We start from the raw sequence: 16,640 nt of genomic DNA on the forward strand, positions 1-16,640 counted from the left end.
GGCCCGCTATTTGGCGGAATTTGCTACGAGTTCCTGCCCCGGGAGCCCCATTTGTGGAGGCCATTTTATTACAAAATTGGCCCGGTCTTATGGTTTGATTGTTCCCGACATCACCCGTTCTTTGACTTGTATGGAGGGAAACAAATTCACTATGGGGTATTTGGAGACAATGCAGGTAGTAAAGAATTATGGGTCTCATTGGGGAATTCTTCATTCGGATGATTATGATGGTGAGGAGCAGCAAGATAATCAACCCAAACCACAACCACGGCCTCGGCGGAGAAATGTTAGAGGTCGAGAAGAGAGAGGACAGCCGGTGCATCAACCCGCACCTTTTGGAGAAGCGCATTTTGGAGGACATATGGCGGGTTATTTTGATCAGCTGTCTTTGAGCACTAATTGGATTGGGGGTACAATGGAGAACATGGTCCGACATTTCCAGATTGAGCAACCACCACATTTGGGTCACTACCCCATTTGCCCAACGTGGAGCTCTTATCAACATTCGAGGGGCGATGAGGCTGGTACGAGTGGAGCACGGGATGAAGAAGATGACGATTGATTTCTTATCTATTTAGTTTTTATTTTTAATTTTATTTGGTTTAGCTTTTTGTGGTTTTGAACTTGTGTTATGGTTTGTAAGACTTATAATCTATTATGTTACTTTTATTTGTCCTTTGATGGCTTTATTTCAGAATTACTATGGAGTCTCGGAAAAGAATGTCGAGTCGAGAGCATATGTGTCTAGCCGAGGGTTGTCTAGAGTCTAGAGTCGCGAGTCAAGACCCACAATTGGAAATACGTGTGGGGTGAGTCAAGAGAGAGGATGAATTTAGCCAAACATCATAGAAATTATGCATTTAGAAGTGTCTTTATCCATTAAGATATTGGGGTGGAATGCCAAGATTATTAAGAAGATTGGGCAATTTTAATTTTCAGTCGCCCAGTTCTCACGTCGTGAGGCTATATTCCTCACGTCGTGAGATGGATTACGAGGTATTTCAGTATACGCAGTTCAGCGAACTCACGTCGTGGGACATATTACTCACGTCGTGAGTTTTCTGTTTTCACCACATTGAAGTCCTTTCGTTCCGATTCACTACATTGATCACCACCATTTCATTTGGAGTTCTTATGACGATTATTGTGGCTCCTTTCCTCTACTATTAATGTGGCGTATGCTTTCCCACATTATTCTACACGTTTTGAAGATTTGCATCCACCTTTCTTGAAGATTGAAGTTTCGATTCGTCGCTTGTTGGCTCATTTTCATATTTAGCAAGTTCAAGTCCGAGTTCTTATTTAGAAGAGGTTCATATTCGAAATGCACATTTTATCCACACTTTCATTTTCATGGAGTTCGATCACGCCGCTATCCCAGGGGAGTCTGTTCCTTTTTCTCCCTTTTATTGCTTTTAAATTATTTTATGCATACAATGAGGGCATTGTATGTAATAAGTGTGGGGTAGGGGGTCAAAAAAAGGAAATTTCTAGAAAAAAGGAAATTTCTAGAAATTTTGGTAAAATTTAAAATTTTAGAAATAAATTTTCATAGATTTGAAATAATAATCTAATAATTAGTCTAGTAATAATAATTTCAACTTAAGTTGCTAATGTTGTATGGGATGATCCAATGAGATCTCAAATGTTTAGTTGAGCCAATACACGTTATAGTGCATTTGTGGCCTCCTTTATTCTAGTGAAATCATGGGACAAAAACACAACCTCGCTTAGTTTGAGGAATGCAATATGTTTAGCAGCCTGTACTTGAAATGTATCCAGGAAAACTAATATCTCTAACCAATAAGGGTTGAAGTTAACCGCCCCTGCTTAAGCATGTAGGTTTTTGAGTGAAAAAAAAGTTAGTACATGTAAGAAAAAAAGAGAGAAATTACCAAAAAGTGAAAAATTGAAGAATTTTTGGAGCTATAGAAGTATCAAAGTTTGAAGATCAAAGATCAAAAATTCTGAAGAAAAATCAAAAGTTGAAGATATCAAAAATCACACAAAAAAGGTGGTGAATTCAAAGTACAAATTGAAGATCAAATGGGAAAAGAAAGAAGAATTCAAGAGCTCCAAAGTGTGGTATCTAAAAGTTGTAATTCTCTAGATTATGTATGCTTGGGTGGCTTTACAAAAATACCTTGAGGTTAAAAAGATTTTTGCGGATAGATTCGGAGGGATGCATAAAATGAGCATTGTTCAAAAGAAGTGGGCGAGTGTTTATGAGGATTGTGAGTATTTAGAATTGAGGGGGGTTACTTAGGAAAAATTTTAGACACAAATGCACGCGTTGAGGTCTTGGCATAATGGCTGAGTTGGGATTGGATCGTTCTATGTGATGCTAGTGATGAAGGTTTAAGTTTAAAATAGTTAAATTTTCTTGAGGGAAAGCAAAGCACAAGTGTGGGGTATTTTGATATTGCCATATTTATACATATTTTTAGGCAATATTTAATTACATTTTTATGAATAATTTGGTTATTTATATAGAATAATGGTACTTATAAAGATAAATTGTTATTTGCAGCCAAAGTGAAGCATTTTCGAAGAAAGGGACCAAAATGGACAAAGCATGGAACTTTGGAGGCATGAAGGAATGAAGAATTAAAACTCAGCAAAAGAAACGTACTCACGACGTGAGTAATTGAAGACTCATGACGTGAGTAGAGTGTTCTAGAATATATGCATCGGATGAAGAAGAGTCCTTGTCGAATACGTTAATCTCGCACTCAGGACGTGAGGATTATCTGCTCACGACGTGAGCCTGGAAAAATCAGATTATAAATATCTTTAGTCCATTACAATTTCGGGGACTTTTGGTGGATAGAAGGCAGACCTAGAGACGATTTGGAGAGGAGAAGAAGTTCTGGAAGAGGCTTTTACCACCAAGGAAGAGAAGAGTACATCAATAGTTTAATTGTTTGGTACATTCATTATGACTTCTATTATGATTTGTGTTTGTTTATCTGTTGCTATGAGCAGCTGAATCTAGCTACTCTTGTTTAGCTAGATGAAGCTTCTGACTTATGATTTAGCTTATTGATAATGGATTTACTTAGTTGGTAATTTGCTTGTGTTGATTATTATTACCTAGCATGTTAATATTTGTTTCTTTAGTTGCTTGAATTCATGTTCTATGTAGCTTAATGATTACTAAATTACATGAACTTGAAACCTAGTGATTTAGTGAACATTGAATTGCTAGAGCTAGGATTGACCAATCCTAGATAGTAATTAGAGTAATTAAATTTAGGTGTGCTAGAGAACATAAATTATGACCATAATTGTGTTTGCATAATCTTACATAGCATATTCATAATCCATAACTGGTTCTGTGTTTGATTGTGTGTGACCATACATAGTTTTACATGAATTAGTTTAATATTGGTAAGTTTAGCCTTAAATTACTAATACAATAATAACCAACTTGATAATCCATAATTGTTAGCTAACCATAAAGAAGAAGTGGATTCGAACTAAACAGGAGTGTTTTTAATTATTGATTGAATTTGAGTTAAGTTAGTCTGATCTTGCAAAATCGGATAAAAAACCTTTTTAATTATTGTTTGATTTTAGATTAATTTAGAGTAATTATTTTAGCTAATTAAAACCGTTCCCTGTGATCGACACCCGACTTACCCAAACTATTCTATAATTTGACTAGGTACACTGCCTAGGTGCATTTTAGTTAGTTAAGTAGTTAGGTTATAAATTTAAAATTAGGTGTAGCTATTTGCATGCATCAAAGACTTGACTATTTTGTCCTTATCTGGTCATAATGTGACCAAGATATTGTCATGTTGTGAAGTGCTGTTGACCGTCGACTTTTGTTGACCGTTGATCGTTGACTTTGACCAGTTTGACCTTGGGTCAAACTTGAAGGTTTTGGGCTGTTGATTAAGGCTCTACCATGTTTTGGTGCTAGAAGGTTCATAGGAACAATCAGAGCAGAAAGGGAGCGTGTTACAATGTTTCTAGGTTCTCCGATTCAGGCGAGTTTCCTCACAGTAACTGTGGGTCGAAGACACCAATGTCGGCCCACTAGATTTTTTTATGTATCATTGTGTATAGAATGTTGATGTGCTGTAGTGATCGGTTATATATATATATATATATATATATATATATATATATATATATATATATATATATATATATATATATATGTTCAAGTTCATTTGAGACCATGCTAATTTTGTGAGACCGTGAGACCAAATCTAAAAATAATTTTAAAATGTAAAATAAAAGGAAAAATCCAAAAATTCATTTTTTAATTATTATTTTCGGAACTTTAATTACCTAAAAAAATAAACAAAATAAAAAAAATAAAAAAAAAATTACCGTTTTTTTTAAAAATACGTGAAATATTCTAATAGAATATTACACTGTAAATATTCTAATGTGATTTTTAGAATGTTAGAATATTGTACTAGATTTGTCAGATATGTAGAATATTCTAATATTCTACTAGAATATGTAAAAAAATGTATTATTTATTTATTTATTATTATTTTTTTTGGTATTTTTTTTATTTTTTATTTTTGGAAAATATAAATTCCGAAAATAATATTTGAAATTTTTTTTTCGAAAATTTTCAATTATTTTGCATTTTAAAATGTTTTTTTTATCTACTAAATGAGTGGCTAGGATTTCGTCTCACGGTCTCACAAAATTAGGCCGTCTCACATGAACCTAACTCTATATATATATATATATATATATATATATATATATATATATATATATATATATATATATATATATATATATATATATATATATATATATATATATATATATATATATATATATCATGGTTGCAGAAATCGCTAATCGGTGGACTAGCGATTAGGGATTAATCGGCTAGGCGAGGATTAATCGGGAGATTAATCAGAGACCATTAATTATTAAGAAAATTATTCAAAAATTTATAAATCTAATTTTAATCCTACAAAAAAGCGATTAATAGGCGATTAGGTCCGACTTTGACCTGCGTTGACCAAACCCGATTAGGTCCGATTAGGTCCGATTAATTCCGACTTTGACCTGTATTGACCAAATCCGATTATAGTGACCGATTAGCAATAAATCTCATCGGTAGAGGTCCGATTAGCGATTAATCGGCCGATTAGGCCGATTCTGCTACACTGATATATATATATATATATATATATATATATATATATATATATATATATATATATATATCCTTATGTGTTAGGATGTAAGAGTAGCGGTATGTTGGTTATAGTACTAGTAGACTAGTTATCGTCTAGTGGAGTGCCTTAGGGGCTGTTTGTAGCCATGTAGGTTAGCCTAAGAACTCTTGATCTAGGCTTTCTTGTCTGTTCCTTATTTGGTTGTGGCTCTATAACATCTATTTGGTTGTCTATCTCACCTGTGGTTACATTTGGTTATGCATTCCTTGGAGATTTTCCGGTAGTGGAGCAGTATGTTGTGAGGGGCCTAGTAGTCGGTAGTGAACTGTTCGACAGGTAGATTCGTAGTTGCATGTGCTTATGTGCCTACTTGAATTCATGTTTGATTATATGTCGACATATCGTGGGGGTTAGGTTGAGGCTGTCCTGCTTCGTGCTGTAGGCCAAGATACCAGGTGCGCGCCGACTGTAAGCTGTAGGTACGAAGGCTCTGGAGGAGTGGTTGGGTTGAGGCAGCAGACCAACATACCTGGGGCAATCCGGTCTTTGTGACTGTACGAATGGTGTGCATGCATTGTATGTGTATTGTGGTGTGTGGTATTTTGTGGGAACTCACTAAGCTTCATGCTTACCCAGTTGTTATTGTTTTTTAGGTATCATCGATTATTGTGGGATGGCAAAGGTGTGACTGTACACATTTAATATCAACAATGAAGATTCCACGTTTACTATCTTACTTTGATTTTTAAACAATGTACTTTGGAACAAAAGGTTTTTCTTAACTTGGATTCTAAATATGTGAAGTTTTACTTTAACTAAAAATAAAAATTTTTGATGTGAAAATTAGACGTTATAATAAACCCAACTATTAAAATTAGTATTGTTTGCTTATGATTCTACACGTCAGAAATGATTTGGATCACAAAATGATCGATTTTGTTGCCAAATCATATATAAGATAGTAGAATTTTATGTATGATCGTAAGATCGAATAATGATCCGATCTCATCTTTTTTATTTTATTTATTTATTTTTTTAATTTGATTTTCGGTATCTATGTAAACATATAAACTTTAAAGTCATTCCTAACAATGAAAAATTAATTTCACATTTTAGTTCCATAAAGCCAACACATAATCTTAGAAGTTTGTTTTTTCTATTCGAAATCTGGCCTCAAAACTCGTCCTTTAAACTGGAAAGTGAACATCGCATATCGCATAAAGCCATCTATAGCCTCACAATATGGTGGTCTTCGTTTATTTACTCCATGATTTTATATAGCCTCACAGTATGGCGAGCTTTGTTTATTTACTCCATCATTTTATGGTTGCGGAAAATTTATGTTTTTTTTATGCATTGTATTTTGTTTTTATTGTAACCAGAATATATATATATATATATATATATATATATATATATATATTAGAAAAAGCTTAAGTTTGTCGTTTCAAATTTTGATATAAGTTATGAAGAGGTAAGTATGAAATAACTTCTTTTTAGCTTTAAACTTATCTCTATTTTATACGATCTTTGATTTTGATCGATTTTACCATCACAAACTTATTATAAAAAATGATTTTAGGTAAATCCTGGTCATATCCAATGTGATTAAAGCCAACTCACTTTTTTATAGTAAAACATTTTGAACAAATTTGACCAAAAACCCTTAACATGCTAAAGATTTTTAGAAATTAGATTTCTTTTGTGATGGTTTTTGAAATTTAAATGAATTTTATAATAATCTTGAAAATAAATGTCCGCCATATATTGCATTTTGCCGCATAAAGTCATCTTAAATATTTGTTGACATCGTTACATCACATCTACATCATTAAGCATGTAAATAAAGTTGTATTGTCTATCAGTTTACAAGTTGTTTAATTTGTTACTCCATTAGTTTATTCATTGTTTTACCAAATTTGTTATTAGTTTAATCATTGTTTTATCAAATTAATTATATAGATTAATAACAATTCGAATTATAAATACAAAAACTGATATTAGAAAATATATTCCATTTCATAAAGATAAAAAATCACTTTGATCCGGAAGAAAACCAGACTCCTCTGTATAGACAGCCATTGTTCATCTAATCGATAAAATTGCTATGGTTGGCTTGTAAACCAAGTCCCAAAGAATCGAATTAAAGTAAAGCAATCCCACAAAAGAGAAAAAGAATGCCCCTATTAAAAACCAAATCTTTAATTCCAATTCAAGCATACATAATAATGTCAGCTATGGTTGAACCCAATAACCCTAACTGTAAGATAAAGGAAACACATAAACAATTTAAGGTTGTATTCTCAACTCTAATCATTACCCACGACGGGTTTTACGGAAATTTGCTAGATGCCTAGATCAGTTTGATTGGTTGTTGGGGGTTTTCGTAACATTCACTGATCAATCTTTTCATATAAATGGGAAATCTGTCTGCATTTTTCTTAACTATCTCTAAACGTCATAAGAAGATCAATAGTTCAGAGGTATTCTTAATATTTTATTTTTTTATTTTTTGAGTTTGATTCATTCAAATGATATAAGTTTGAAAAATCATTTAATGGTTTTTGGTTGAAGAGATTGAAAGAAGTTATGGAGAATCAATCATCAATGGAGATCCCGCTCCCGTCAATGATCAATGGCAACGACGTTTTTCACTCTCAGGTGCGTGTTTTTGTGTGTTTACTCTGATATCTACTTTTACTGTCTTTAGGCTTCCGATTTGGGTCCAATGGTGAGAAGTTTTAGTGCTTAAAATGTACAAACCCAAATCTATATATGTTTGACTTTAGAATGTCAAATGAATAGTTTTCAATTTTGGGAATTCACCAATTTAACAATTTATGGTGATTTAGGAGGATAATTGCTTGCTGTATTGACTATAAACTTAAGTATCACACAACTTAAGATATGAAAGTTTCCTAGTTTAACTTTCAAATTTTAAGTGGACGCTTAGGACTTTTGCCGCAACAGATTTTTTAAATTGTGTATTACTTTTCGTTGGGTTTTCACTAATTAATCACCAACATTTGCCATTTTTTCGTACTAATCAAGTTATGATTGAAAGATATACAAGCCACATTACTTGTAAAGATGAAAATTAATCTGGTTGAGCTGAAAAAGTCAAATAATATCTCTTCTTTGAAATGGCGCCGAATCCCCACCAAACAGAATCTAGTCAACATCTTCTCTTCTTCTATGCATAATAAAAACTTCAAATAATGGAACTGAATGAAGAGTAGGGTCATGACCATAACCAAGGAATAAAATGGACTGGAGAGAATAAACAATGTAATGAAATGAGTAATAATTACATGTATATATATAATATATAGTTTTAACTCTACTATTTACATTCGTTAATTATAATTAATAAACTTTAAAAAAAAATTACAACGTAATAAAGACTGATGAAAGCACAAAACAACAATATAATAAAAGTACATTTTACTTTCTAGTATTTAGAAGATAAATTGTAATTTAACTAAAATCGTGAAATTTTTTAAAAAGTTTTGCGTCATATAAAATTACATTAATGGCAATGCATGATGTTACAATTTTTAATTAAAATTTGAAGGAAAAAAAAAAACACAACCATGTCTAAGAAACAAAAATTTACAAAATAGAAGGAATCATATTTCTTCAATTCATCTCATTCCATCATACAAAACAAACAAACATTTTATTCTTTCATGCCAATTTCCAAGATTCATCACATCAAAGACTATCTTAATGTTTTCGGCTGTATTAACTGTTTCCCTTACAGACACTACCCGATGACTTAAACATATCAAAGAGCAAACTTACTTGTAACATCATACATAACCACAACTTCTCTAACGGTTTGCATTCGTGGCATGCAAACTGTTGTGATGTCTTCCTAGTTTCACCTTTTGAAGATCACACACAAAACCCATGTAAGAAGAAGCATCATGCAGTCATTACAAACAGAAACCAACATTGGCAAGGCTTGGAACAAGACATCACAACCAGGGTTTCTTCAGGTTCCACTTACACAGTTGTTGCTCGTGTTGGAGTTTCTGGTATGCATCTTGAAAAGGAGGCTGATGTCATTGCGACCCTTAAACTTGAATATCAACAATTGGAAACCAAGTATTTGTTCATCACAAAGTACGGTCTTTCCCTTTCCCCTATTCGTTTTTGGATAAATGTAATAAATTGCAACTTAATTACTTTCATTGATTTTGTTTATTATGCATCCTACTTTCATTTCTTTGTGTTACAACATTCTACTTTCATCTTTACAAAAAAAAAAGACTTTTGTTTTTCCTTTTTTTTCTTATTAAGACATTATACTTTAAAAAATTTATCTACCCAATTGTAGCATTATATCCTCATATTTTCTCTTCTAATCTGGACATTATATTCTGAAAATTTTACATAGCTACAGCAAAGAAAATTGCTTTGTACTAGGATGACAATACTATAATGTGTAGATTTGATCAAAGTAGGAGGTTGTAAGCAGAAGAAATGAAAGTAAGATGTTATAATAAACAAATCAATGAACCTATGTTTCTATTGCTTTAATCATTTTTGGGTGAAATGTGAGAAATTATTGATTTGTTTATTGTAACATCTTACTTACATTTCTTTCTGTTAAGAATTTGTCCTTTGAAAATTCTACCTAAATCTAGAAATTTCATTCAAATGCAACAAAAAATTCATTTGTTTAATAAGGTAAATTTAACAAAATATACCGACTTAATAAGAAAAAAAATGAAAGAAGAATATTATATATAATGGGGTAAAAATACCTTAAAAAGAAAAAAAATAAAATAAAAGTTTAATGTTGTAATAGAAATAAATGTAGTAAGATGTGATGATACATAAATGAATGAAAGTAGATGCATTTCTATCTCTTGCATTTAGCGCTTCTTTTTGGTATTTGTTTTTATTTCCTTTGCGAGGTGTTGTTGCAGGACTAGTGTTTCAAAAGAAAAATGGGAGGATTTGGAAGGTACATTTGTATTGTCAGACAAACCTGACCGTGTTGTCTTTTACTTGGAAGGACCGGCTCCTGGTGTAAACCTTCTCATAGAATCGGTCTCAATCTTTGGTGATGTAAGTCTACCTTTTTTCTACGTTCCAATTTTTGTAATATCTAAAATGTCTAAACTAACAACTTTCATATATGAATAATATATGTCTTCACTTTTGATATTGTTGTCTTGTAATTATATATAGGGGGAAATTGCACGATGTGTATATAATCAAGAAGGAAATATCATATTGAACCCTGAGTTTGAGGACGGAGTTAATAACTGGTCCGGAAGGGGGTGCAAGATTGCATTACATGACTCCATGGGAGATGGCAAAGTCCTTCCTAAATCCGGAAAGTTCTTTGCATCTGCAACAGAACGAACTCAATATTGGAATGGGATTCAACAAGATATTAGTGGAAAAATTCAACGAAAGCTTGCTTACCAAGTTACAGCCTTTGTTAGAATCTTTGGCAATAATGTTACTAGCTCCAGTGTTCGAGCTACGTTGTGGGTCCAAGGCCCCGATTCCCATGAACAATACATTGGCATTGCTAAGTTGGTTTCATCTCACAATCTCTCTTAAAGCTGTGTTAATTTGTTACATGTCTCATCCTATCTTGTCGTATCATGGACATGATACTGTACTTGGTTGGATAAGAAGGCATTATTTATGTATTTTGTACAAACAAAGGGTGCATAGGTGTCCTTGTTTTACCAAATTGGATGAGACGAAAAATTACATATTTTATCCCATTTACATCCATCCTAGTCTATTAATGCATGTCAATTGCACTATAGATTGTACTATCCCCTAGGTGTGAATTTATAATTTTGCTTATCTTTGTTTCTTTGGGATTGAAGCTCACAAGCAACGAATTCAGATTGGGTACAACTGCAAGGGAAGTTTCTTTTAAACGGCTCGCCTTCAAAAGTAGTCATTTATTTAGAAGGTCCGCCTCCGGGTACAGATATTCTCCTTGACGGCTTAATGGTTATGCATGCCGAGAAAATACCTCCTTCGCCTCGACCTGTTATTGAGGTTCTTCGCTAAACTTCAAAATTTCTCTTTTCAACTTAATTGAGTAATTACTTGGTATTCGATTAAATTACTTTAATTGTTTTAGCTAAATACAAGAGTTCACAAGATAGTTTCATTATTTGTGTATTATAGGACCCTACCTTTATTTATTTCTCGTATTTAGTTCTTTTTATTAAGTCAGGCGTAGATTATGAAAGTACAATGATGGATAGACCTAGCCTTATTATAACATCTCACTTTCATAGTTCTGTTGCAATATTGTAGTTTTCAACTCTTTCTATTAAAATATCATATTTTGAAAGATCTACCCATTTATAGCATTATAGTTTATTTTTTACTCATTACATTTTTCATACTTTGAAAAGTCAACCCAGTTATTTATAACAATGAAATTGTTTTGTAACTTGATTTAAACAATAATTAGGTAGATTTTTCAAAATACAATGTTGATGTTGTAATAAGGAAAAATTAAAGTAAAAACAAATCAATAAAAGTAGGTTGTTATTTGTTACATTTAACCCAAGTTTTTGTTGTTAATCTACAGAATCCAGAATATGGAGTTAACATTATTGCGAATAGCAATGTTAGCGATGGGACAAACGGGTGGTTTCCCCTCGGTAATTGCACATTAAATGTGGTGACTGGTTCACCTCGTATACTCCCACCGGCGGCAAGAGACACCCTCGGCCCCCATGAGCCGCTAAGTGGCCGTTGTATACACACCACTAACCGCACCCAGACGTGGATGGGTCCGGCTCAGATGATAACAGATAAAGTCAAACTCTTTGTAACTTACCAGGTTTCCGCTTGGGTTCGACTCGGTCCTGGAGCCACCGGTCCACAGAATGTAAACATTGCTCTCGGGGTTGATAGCCAGTGGGTCAATGGTGGTCAGGTGGAGCTCAATGATGCTGACAGGTGGCATGAGGTTTGTGGATCTTTTAGAGTTGAGAAACAGCCAGCTAAAGTCATGGTTTATATTCAAGGCCCGGCTGAAGGAATTAATTTCATGTTGGCTGGACTTCAGATCTTTGCGGTGGACCGGCAGGCCAGATTCCGACATTTGAAACGTCAAACGGATAAGGTAATATATTCTTGGCTCGGGGTTTGTTTCTTTGTTTCCGCTGCTATATATATATATATATATATATATATATATATATATATATATATATATATATATATATATTAAGTGTTTGAAACAAGTGCTGTGTATGAACAAAACCGGTTTCTTTTCTTGTGCTAAATGAACCGTACCTTGCGTCTTAATGTGAGTAAATAACCATTTTAACATTTTGTGTTCAATTTCATTGAAACGGTTCATTCGATTTAAAATATAAAAGTCTTAGGTCCCGTTTGATAGTTTCTGTCTGGTAAAGTGCTGTTTGGGAAAGTTTTTTGACTGGGAAAGAAACCATGCTGTTTGATTGTACATCTGATTGACTGTGCTGAATGATGAAAAAAAATAATAATTCAATAAAAAATAAATTTAAAAAAAGTTATTTAAAAAAATTAATAATCCAATAAAGAAAGAAAGAGGCGGGGTTTGGTGTATAATTGTCTTTCCAGCCCATTCAGCTAGAAAGATATGATTTTGGGGCTTTCTGGGAAAGACATATCTTACCGGGAAAGACCCATTCTTTTGTGCAAATCAAACAGTCTTTCCGGTCCATTCAGCCAGAAAGATGCGTATCAAACGGGGCCTTAGTCATACAACATTTCTTCAATACGGACATCATTTGCCTACATCGCACTATATCGAAAAAATAAAAGCATGTCCTTAATCTAGTCTTAGGTAATGTTTGCTGTGATGGATTTGAGCCAATGAATAGAATAGGAAAAAAAAACTATTTACTTTGCTGGGTAGAAAGGAACAGATCATTGTTAAAGGAATGCGATTCTTCCGGTTAATTATGATTCCTCATTTCATGGATTTTTTTTTCAATAATTTAAATCTAACACACTAAATTTTTAAGACATTTCACCAATTTAATTAAGTTACAATTTTGTTTCTTTTTCTAAATCAGGATTTCATTGATTTTAATTAAAAACACATAGATGGTTCATTTAGTCCAGAAAAAGGAAAAAGAAAATCTTTGTACGTGCTGCTGAAATGTTCTCAAGACACATTATTTATGCATTCAACATTTTATTTATACAATACTTAAAAGGGGAAAAAAAGCATAACGTAAGTTTTTTGAATTCTCGTTACTCTCCAGATTCGTAAACGAGATGTCACACTAAAATTTTCCACCTCGGACTCGAGCAGTATCCACGGTGCAACAGTAATCGTGAAACAAACCCAAAACAGTTTCCCGATCGGATCATGCATTAGCCGCTCCAATATTGACAACGAAGATTTCGTCTCATTTTTTATTAAAAACTTTAATTGGGCTGTTTTTGGAAACGAACTAAAATGGTATTGGACTGAACCACAACAAGGAAACCTAAACTACAAAGATGCCGACGAGCTTCTAAAATTATGTAACGATAACAACATTACGGTTCGCGGACACTGTATCTTTTGGGACGTGGAATCCACGGTTCAAGATTGGGTCAAGAAGCTGAGCAAACCAGACCTAACCACGGCTATACAAAATCGGTTAACTAGTTTGCTGAACCAATACAAAGGTCGGTTCAAGCATTATGATGTGAACAATGAAATGCTTCACGGCTCATTTTACTCTGACCGGTTAGGTCCGGGTTCACGAGCCGATATGTTCAAAACCGCGAACCGGCTGGACCCGTCTGCTACATTGTTCGTCAACGATTACCACATCGAGGATGGGTGCGATCCAAGATCTTCCCCAGAGAAATACATGACACAAATTCTTGATCTGGTACAACAAGGCGCACCGGTTGGTGGGATAGGTATTCAAGGACATATAGACAGTCCAGTGGGTCCGGTTGTCTGTTCGGCTCTCGACAGACTCGGGACCCTTGGACTGCCCATCTGGTTTACAGAACTTGATGCTTCTTCGGTTAATGAGTATGTTAGAGCAGATGATTTGGAGGTTATGTTTCGGGAAGCTTTAGCTCATCCCGCTGTTGAGGGGATTATGATTTGGGGGTTTTGGGAGTTGTTTATGAGCCGTGAAAACTCGCATTTGGTGAATGCAGAAGGTGAGATTAATGAAGCTGGGAATCGGTTTCTTGAGCTCAAGAAAGAATGGTTGTCGCATGCTCATGGACATGTTGATGATGTCAGTGAATTTGGGTTTCGAGGTTTTCCGGGGACTTATGAGGTGGTGGTTGTTACTGGTTCCAAGAAAATTGTCAAGAAGTTTGTTGTTGAAAATGGTGATCTTTCGTTGGTGGTGCCAATAGAATTTTAATTGATAAAGTAAATATTTTATGGAAACGAAGGAAATAATATATGTTGGCTGATATATGGCATGGTGTGTTTAGGTTCGATGTTCAAGTTTGGTCCAAGTTGGTGTGTGGAAGTGGAACACTTGTAAACTATATTGTAAACTATCAATGTATAAGTATATCTGTATATATATGATATATGAAGTGATGAATTTGAAAACAATGTATAAGTATATCTGTATATATATGATATATGAAGTGATGAATTTGAAAACGAATAAATTTTACACATCTTTCCTTTCAATCCAAATAGCATCTACAATCCATTGAACTCTAAACTCTATAGAGTTCAATAGATCGTCATATTTTTGCTACATCATCCACTAAATACATATTCAACTTTATTTTGAAGACCTACACTCCATTAAACACTTATTCAATCATAGTTATCATTTTATTTTCTTTATGGAACCCTATTGAATAGTTAAAGATTATTGAACTCTTTCACCCAACTCCATTCCATGTCATCACCCATACTACTTGTATTGGGGGTGTCCTTAAAAATGTACCTAAGGTGAACAACGGAATTTACTAAATAAACAAGAGACTAAACAAGGAAATTAGCAACAAAACTAAGTTACAATCTTTTGTTATCATTACCCAAAAACCACAGTGGATATCACATGTTAACAGTTGGAGTTAAAAGTATTAGATTGTATGTAATTTTGAAGACTAAAACAATAGGACAAAACGAAGACATTCTGCTGTCCAAAATTGAGGAAAAAGAGTAGACGAGCTGGGCAATAAAGGCCTTTTAATTTATAGAGGTGCAGACATACAAAGTTTATGCTGCATTTTCAGTTTCTATTCTACTACTAAAAGGAATAAAACAACTTGCAGTTAAGAAGATAAAAAAAATAAAACAATTTCACAATTGGTCCATTTAGTTTGTAAAAAGTCCCATGATGAACGGTATTTTAAAAAAAAAAAGCCCTAGCGTCTTCCGGTGATTCTTCGTAACTTTCGGGCAGGTTCAAACGGCGACCAATTCTGCTTGCTCTATTTGTCTTCGATCCATGATAGGTCTATTTCATGACGATTCCTAAAGATTACGAGTGGAGGATTGGTAATAATAGACCGATTGGGAATGGAAGTAAATCAAATCAGAAGCATGTTGAGAAGTTGTCTCCGTCATTTTTCGTTACTAATTTCTCGAATGATATGTGGCATCTTTTTGAAGAGTTTGGTAGGATTGCAAACATCTATATAGCAAGAAAATTATCTAAGAATTGCGTTCATTAGATTCTTGAAAGTTTTTGATGCTAAACGCCTTAGGAACAGACTTGGTGACATTTGGGTGGGTTGTTTTCATCTGTTTGTATCGATTGCCAAATTTAGTAGAGGTCTTAATGCTTCATCAATAATCAAAGGAATGACCAAAAGGGATTTCAAGAATCATATTAGGGCCAATTCTAATCTGCATGGAAAAGAGTTTATGCATGGAGTTTCTTACGCAAAGGATCGAAAAGGATGTTAAAAAGATTACTTTTTCTGTAGGGGATCTGCATGTGGTTGATGATTCAAAATGAGTCATGGTGGGAAGGATTAAAGATGAATCTGTGATCCCGAGGTTATATCATCTTTGCCATGTTGAAGGTTTCGATGATGTTGACATCAGGGACGGACGCAGGAATACATTGCAGGTGTTGCCGGGACGAATAGGTGTTGCCGATACATGAAAAACAAGTAAAAAAATCGAAAAATCGAAAATTTTTCCACTGCGGCCAGAAAAGTTAGGGGTTGCCGGTGCCACACCGGGAACCCCTTAAAACCGTCCCTAGTTGACATTAAGTATGTAGGTGGGACTTGGATTTAGTTTGAATTCCATTCAGAAAAAGCTTATGTCTAGTTTAAACAATGCTATGGAATTAGATCTTTTTTTTTGTGGAATTCACCAATGTGTCAAAGAGATTTGTTGTGAAGGAATGCGCAATATGGATAGAGAAGGCCTTCCTCTTTCTGCTTGGTCGGCTGCTGCCTTCATGAAGGTAGCTTCTATTTTTGGTAGGGTTCTATATGTAGATGAAGACTTGGACGAACATATGTCGAGTGGGAAAGTGTGTATTG

At 33.9% G+C, this 16,640-nt stretch overlaps 1 protein-coding gene across 1 annotated transcript; it reads left to right on the forward strand.

Annotated features, from left to right (window-relative positions):
• The first annotated feature begins 7,430 nt into the window (after nt 1-7,430).
• Nucleotides 7,431-14,779, forward strand: LOC145137977 (endo-1,4-beta-xylanase 1-like). Its single transcript, XM_079072119.1, has 8 exons — nt 7,431-7,645; nt 7,737-7,823; nt 8,926-9,290; nt 10,100-10,241; nt 10,365-10,717; nt 11,024-11,201; nt 11,746-12,285; nt 13,421-14,779. The coding sequence occupies exons 1-8, from the start codon at nt 7,580-7,582 to the stop codon at nt 14,534-14,536; spliced, it is 2,847 nt and encodes a 948-aa protein (XP_078928245.1). The 5' UTR covers nt 7,431-7,579; the 3' UTR covers nt 14,537-14,779.
• Nucleotides 14,780-16,640: the final 1,861 nt, after the last annotated feature.

Source organism: Lactuca virosa, chromosome 9 (assembly GCF_052849685.1).
Source record: "Lactuca virosa cultivar CGN04683 chromosome 9, Lactuca_virosa_CGN04683_v6, whole genome shotgun sequence".
Taxonomy (NCBI): Eukaryota; Viridiplantae; Streptophyta; class Magnoliopsida; order Asterales; family Asteraceae; genus Lactuca; species Lactuca virosa.

What these genes read in the sequence shown, in the direction of transcription:
- LOC145137977 (XM_079072119.1), top strand. Translation starts at nt 7,580, where the DNA reads ATGGGAAATCTGTCTGCATTTTTCTTAACTATCTCTAAACGTCATAAG. An exon ending in AGAAGATCAATAGTTCAGAG is followed by an intron (nt 7,646 to 7,736) that starts GTATTCTTAATA and finishes TTTTGGTTGAAG; the next exon opens with AGATTGAAAGAAGTTATGGA. An exon ending in CGGTCTCAATCTTTGGTGAT is followed by an intron (nt 10,242 to 10,364) that starts GTAAGTCTACCT and finishes AATTATATATAG; the next exon opens with GGGGAAATTGCACGATGTGT.